This window comes from Capra hircus, chromosome 3 (assembly GCF_001704415.2).
Source record: "Capra hircus breed San Clemente chromosome 3, ASM170441v1, whole genome shotgun sequence".
Taxonomy (NCBI): domain Eukaryota; kingdom Metazoa; phylum Chordata; class Mammalia; order Artiodactyla; family Bovidae; genus Capra; species Capra hircus.
Window position 1 is genome coordinate 102,210,774 of NC_030810.1, and position 6,689 is coordinate 102,217,462.

Below are 6,689 nucleotides of genomic sequence, written 5' to 3' on the forward strand. Positions count from 1 at the left end.
CTCTGACCGTGTAGATTGTCCCTGGCTAGAATGGCCGTGTCTGGTGGTGTCTCCTGACTGTCCATGAGCAGTTCCGTGTCTCCCTCTCACTGTGGCTCCTGACTCTCCATGTTGAGATCCAGCCTGCCCATGAGTGGATCCGGAGTGTCTCTCTGAGACTTCTGAATGCCTTTCACTGTCGCTAGCCTCACTGTGGCTGGATCCCCGTCTTCCTGTCTGACTGGACCCTGACCGTGTAGATCGTCCCTGGCTAGACTGGCCATATCTGGTGGTGTCTCCCGACTCTCCATGAGCAGTTCCGTGTCTCCCTCTCACTGTGGCTCCTGACTCTCCATGTTGAGATCCAGCCTGCCCATGAGTGGATCCTGAGTGTCTCTCTGAGACTTCTGAATGCCTTTCACTGTCGCTAGCCTCACTGTGGCTGGATCCCCGTCTTCCTGCCTGACTGGACCCTGACCGTGTAGATTGTCCCTGACTAGTGTGGCCATGTCTGGTGGTGTCTCCTGACTGCTCATGAGCAGTTCCGTGTCTCCCTCTCACTGTGGCTCCTGACTCTCCATGTGGAGACCCAGCCTGCCCATGAGTGGATCCGATGCCTGGATTTGTGTTCCTGTCATACCTGGAGGATCGTCTCCTCTGATGACTCTGACTGAGTCCTGCAGAATGGTCTTTCCACTGTCCAGCTAGCCCTCCACTGGCTGACTCCATGGAATCCAGCCTGGATCTTCCCTGCTCTGTGCTTCCTGCCTGACTGGACTCTGGACCCAGGTGTGTAGATTGTCCCTGACTAGAATGGCCATGTCTGGTGGTGTCTCCTGACTGTCCATGAGCAGTTCTTTGTCTTCCCCTCACTGTGGCTCCTGACTCTCCTATGTTGAGATCCAGCCTGCCCATGAGTGGATCCTGAGTGTCTCTCTGAGACTTCTGAATGCCTTTCACTGTCACTAGCCTCACTGTGGCTGGATCCCCTTCTTCCCGCCTGACTGGACTCTGACCGTGTAGATTGTCCCTGGCTAGAATGGCCGTGTCTGGTGGTGTCTCCTGACTGCTCATGAGCAGTTCCGTGTCTCCCTCTCACTGTGGCTCCTGACTCTCCATGTGGAGACCCAGCCTGCCCATGAGTGGATCCTGAGTGTCTCTCTGAGACTTCTGAATGTCTTTCACTGTCACTAGCCTCACTGTGACAGGATCCCCGTCTTCCTGCCTGACTGGACTCTGACCGTGTAGATTGTCCCTGGCTAGAATGGCCATGTCTGGTGGTGTCTCCTGACTGTCCATGAGCAGTTCTTTGTCTTCCCCTCACTGTGGCTCCTGACTCTCTATGTTGAGATCCAGCCTGCCCATGAGTGGATCCTGAGTGTCTCTCTGAGACTTCTGAATGCCTTTCACTGTCACTAGCCTCACTATGACTGGATGCCCGTCTTCCTGTGTGACTCGACCCTGACCGTGTAGATTGTCCCTGGCTAGACTGGCCATATCTGGTGGTGTCTCCCGACTCTCCATGAGCAGTTCCGTGTCTCCCTCTCACTGTGGCTCCTGACTCTCCATGTTGAGATCCAGCCTGCCCATGAGTGGATCCTGAGTGTCTCTCTGAGACTTCTGAATGCCTTTCACTGTCGCTAGCCTCACTGTGGCTGGATCCCCTTCTTCCCGCCTGACTGGACCCAGACCGTGTAGATTGTCCCTGACTAGAATGGCCATGTCTGGTGGTGTCTCCTGACTGTCCATGAGCAGTTCTTTGTCTTCCCCTCACTGTGGCTCCTGACTCTCTATGTTGAGATCCAGCCTGCCCATGAGTGGATCCTGAGTGTCTTTCTGAGACTTCTGAATGCCTTTCACTGTCGCTAGCCTCACTGTGGCTGGATCCCCTTCTTCCCACCTGACTGGACCCTGACTGTGTAGATTGTTCCTGACTAGAATGGCCATGTCTGGTGGTGTCTCCTGACTGTCCATGAGCAGTTCTTTGTCTTCCCCTCACTGTGGCTCCTGACTCTCTATGTTGAGATCCAGCCTGCCCATGAGTGGATCCTGAGTGTCTCTCTGAGACTTCTGAATGCCTTTCACTGTCACTAGCCTCACTGTGGCTGGATCCCCGTCTTCCTGCCTGACTGGACTCTGACCGTGTAGATTGTCCCTGAGTCGCTTGGCCATGTCTGGTGGTGTCTCCTGAACGTCCATGAGCAGTTCCGTGTCTCCCTCTCACTGTGGCTCCTGACTCTCCATGTTGAGATCCAGCCTGCCCATGAGTGGATCCTGAGTGTCTCTCTGATAATTCTGAATGCCTTTCACTGTCGCTAGCCTCACTGTGACTGAATTGCCTTCCTCCCACCTGACTAGACCCTGTGTGAGCAGAATGTCCCTGACTAGAGTGGCCATGTCTGGTTGTGTCTTCTGAATGTCCATGAGCAGTTCCGTGTCTCCCCCTCACTGTGCCTCCTGACTCTCCATGTTGAGATCCAGCCTGCCCTTGAGCAGATCTTGAGTGTCTCTGTGAGACTTCTGAATGCCTTTCACTATCACTAGAGGACTGACATGAGCCTGATCTATGTTGTCCAAAGCCAGAAGACTGACTTGAACTTGACCCATGTTGGCCAAAGCCAGATGATTGTCCTGAGCCCAATTCATGATGGCCATAGCCAGACTGCTGTGATCTACATTCATGGTGTTCAAAGCCAGAAGACTGACCAGAGCTTGAACCAGCTTGGCCAAAGCCCGAGGATTGACCTGAACCAGATCCATGTTGGCCACAAGTAGACTGTCCTGATATAGACTTCTGGTGTCCAAAGCCTGAGGATTGAGCTGAGCCTGATCCATATTGTCCCTCACCAGAGTACTGACATGAGCCTGACCCATGTTGACCATAGCAAGCCTGTCCTGATGTAGACTCATGGTGTCCAAAGCCAGAGGACTGACCTGAGCTACATCCACAATGTCTAAAGCCAGAGTACTGACCTGAGCCTGACCCATGTTGGCCAAAGCCAGAATATTGACCTGAGCTGGATCTATGTTGACCACATTTAGAAGTTTCATTTGAACTACACCTCTTTTGATGAGAGTTTGAAGAGTTTCCACCGGAACCAGATCCATGTTGACTATAAGTAGAAGACTGACTTACTCCTGACCCATATTGTCCACAACAAGAGGACTGACATGAACCTTTTCCCTGTTGTCTTCCACAATTCTGTGGTTGACCACATGTTCTAGATCCATATCCTTTCTGCCTAGTAGACTGGCTACCGGAGCTAGGCTCATGTTGACCATATCCAGAGGCCCAACCTCCGGAGATACATCTATGACCTTCTCCACTACTTCCTGATTGATAACCTGATTGTGTATAGCTAGATTGGTTTCCTTGCTCTCCAAATCTACCTGCCTGACAAGAACTAGAAGTGGTTTTTCGTCTTCCACACCCACCTGAATTGCTGGAACCACATGCATGACTTTCCCTCCCACCATCTCCTGAACATTTAGAGCTAGACCCATGTTTTTGTCCTGCATAACTTGACTGAGTAGAGTTTGATTCATATTCATATGACAGACCACCATGACCTCTCCATCTACCACATCCAGACTTGTATTCATCCCCAGATACCCTAGAGGGGCTAACATGTGACTTGTTTCTTTTTCCCTCCAGTTCTCCAGAGCTGGAACCATGCCTTTCTTTGCCATTACTCCATGAGTAACCAGAGCTGGACCCATGGCGCCTTTTTTCAGATCCCTTTTGGTTCTCTGAGCTAGATAAACCACCTTGCCTTCCCAGCCTTCTGGAGCCGGACCCATGTCTGTGTTTTGGAGTTCCCCTAGAGCTCCCAGAACTATAACCATGCTCCTCTCCCTCACTCCAACTTGAATATCTGTAACCTGAGTTTTGTCCTGACGTATCCTCTTCTTCGCCTCCTGTTTCACTTTCTTCCTCTCGGTGTCGGTGACTACGCCTGCGCTTTTTTGACCCTGAAGCTTTGCAGTATTCTTTGCTGAGAACCTTGTTGCAGGCCATAGCCAGTTTGAATACCATCAGAAGAAACTCAGTAAAGTCCAGTCTTCGGTCATGATCTCGGTCCAGCATATGCATGATGATATCCACTGTGTCTGGATCATCTGGGTTCTGTGTACAAGCAACACACCAAAGAAGATCTGGTCAGCCTAGTCCATATGCTCAGCTAAAATATCTGGGTAAAGCTGTAGAACTGTGGGAGGCTTCCCTTGTGGCTCAGGAAAGAATCTGCCTGCAATGTGGAGACCTAGGTTCGATCCCTGGGATGGGAAGATCTCCTGGAGAAGGGAAAGGCTACCCACTCAAGGATTCTGGCCTGGAGAATTCCATGGGCTGTATAATCCATGGGATTGCAAAGAGTCAGACACGACTGAGGGAATGTTTGATGTTAGGTATTTTAATCCAATCAAGAAATACTTTCGGCTAAAACAGCCTAACAACACCTAGCAGGTGTGAAGAGGTAATAAGAAAGAATATAGGCCATTGGGATCCTCAGCGCATACAATTCAAGGACCTAAGCTAGAGAAGTAGATTCTCAGGTATGGTAAATAAGGGGGAGTTGAATAAACCAAATTCAGTACCTGGTGTGTTTAACATACATTTAAAACCTTGCCTGATAATATATTCTATGTTATGATCTATAACTTTGAAGCTAATAACTGAGTCCTTCCCAAGTAAATAGAAAAAAATATTCTTGTATTTTGTTTTCAGTTTTTAGTCACCTTGGTTACTTGATCAACACCCCTTATACATGTTTTCCCTCTCTATGTCTTTTCTTCCTCATTTGCTAGGGTAATTTATAAATTGATAGCACAAATTTATCATTTGCTTTTTTAGAAGGAAAAACCTGGGGACACGAAAAAGTCTGTGGTGAGAGGAAGAAAATGATCACCTCTTTAAAAATAAATGTTGCCTCAACAGACTTTCTGATGTCCCCCAAAAGTACCACTTATAGTGTGAGCTCAAAGACCATGGGGATTGTGCACTTTTTAGCTATTCCTTGGTCATATAACATAATGTACAGGATGCTAGCAGTTTTCAGTCCTGGTACATGATCCTCACCTTCAGAATTGGACGAAACTCTTTCTCCAGAAGTTCCTTTAGTTCATCCTTGCTCAGTGTGCCGCACTCCCCATCCTGTTTGGTGTATTTGTAGAAAGTATCAATTACGGTGACAACACTTCTCAAGAGATTGGTCATCTTTTTGCAGGTTTAAGTGAACCTGAAGGGGAAAAAAAAGATCCTATCATTCAATTTATTTTAAAATATAAACAGTTCTGATTTTAATAGTAGTCATCTTGATTTTTCAAATATCCTGTCTCTTTAAACCAAAATACCTCAACAAGTAAGAATAGGTCAGGGGTGATACAATACATATAAACACAGTGAAAGCTAATCTTGTTAACTTTGAGTTACTTTGCTAAGATCGAGCCATACATGGCATGTTATTTACTGATCTGGAGCTAGATTTCAGATCTCCATGTCCTGGATGAATATATTCTCTACATAGCATCTCTACACTTTGTGTACTTTGGTGTTCTGGGTGTTGTCTTGGGGCTTCCAAAATTTCTAGAACCACCGAGATATATTGCTCCAGTCTCTCTGGCTAGTTTCACTGTTTTTGTTTGTTTGTTTGTTTTTTAAATCGAATGTACCAGACCATCTAACATGCATACCTGCCTCCCCTCTGGGTACCAGAAGCTAAATTGGACTGTTAAGGGATTTAGCAAATTAACAGTGGACAAAGTGGGCTAACTCTACCCTGGTGCTTCAGAAGCATGAGATTGCTCTCATCAAAGCTTACAAGATATCCTAATCTCTGCTTTAACCAAATCTCTGTTTACTTTCAGTAATCAGGGGAAAAGATTCAGCAATGCAGACCGCAGTTTGACTAGAGGATGATTAGATCTTGGAGCTCTGAAAGTTGCCACTGAACAAGGATGGGTTTCTACAACAGTGCTGGTCTTTTCCCTATTTCAACTGGACAACCCAGAAAATATGGCACAAAAAATGACTAGGAAGAGAATGTGGAACAGCCTATAAGAAACAGATTTCTACTTACATTATTTTCCACAACAAAGAAAAATTTATTCTAAAAAGACCATGGAATAAACTAAACTGACCAAACAAATAAGCAAACTAAAAGAAGAAAAAAGAAAGAAATGAAAAGGAGGGAAGGCAGGAAAACCAAATATATATTAACTCTGTCTTAGCTCATACCCCTGGACTTATACCATGAACAATAGCCAACCAAATATCCACTGATGTAGCTGGATGAGTTTTCTCTCACCTGGTTCACCAAAGGAAAAAGTAGGATAAAGCCTGATGCAGCTTGCAGGGCGACAAAAGATTGAGCTAGTGGCCCTTATATAGCTAACATGTGGGTGCTGCCCTCTGTGGGTTGGACTGATTCATTTTCAACAATCCTATCTCCTCCTCTGTGTTTATCTTCCAACTTCTTCACATTCTCATCTCTGAGATGATTGCAGAAAGGCTGGTACCGGCCCACCCTCCAATATGAGAACATGTCGCACAACATTTTTCTCAGGGTCATACACTTCTGAAAAGCAGAGATTATGTTTTAGAGGACAAATGTAGTTCAATCCCTTTACTGTCCACCAAAAGTAGCAAAATGTAAGCTACTTGGCAGCATGTAATAGATGCTTATGTAATTGAAAATGAACCTGGGCCACCA

The 6,689-nt window shown here is 46.8% G+C and overlaps 1 protein-coding gene across 1 annotated transcript; it reads right to left on the reverse strand.

Annotated features, from left to right (window-relative positions):
- LOC102187909 (filaggrin-2) lies at positions 312 to 6,347 on the reverse strand. The gene is made up of 5 exons (XM_018046520.1): positions 6,285 to 6,347; positions 5,057 to 5,216; positions 2,185 to 4,105; positions 620 to 833; positions 312 to 507 (listed from the first exon to the last, which is right to left on the reverse strand). The coding sequence occupies exons 2-5, from the start codon at positions 5,192 to 5,194 to the stop codon at positions 312 to 314; spliced, it is 2,469 nt and encodes an 822-aa protein (XP_017902009.1). The 5' UTR covers positions 5,195 to 5,216; positions 6,285 to 6,347.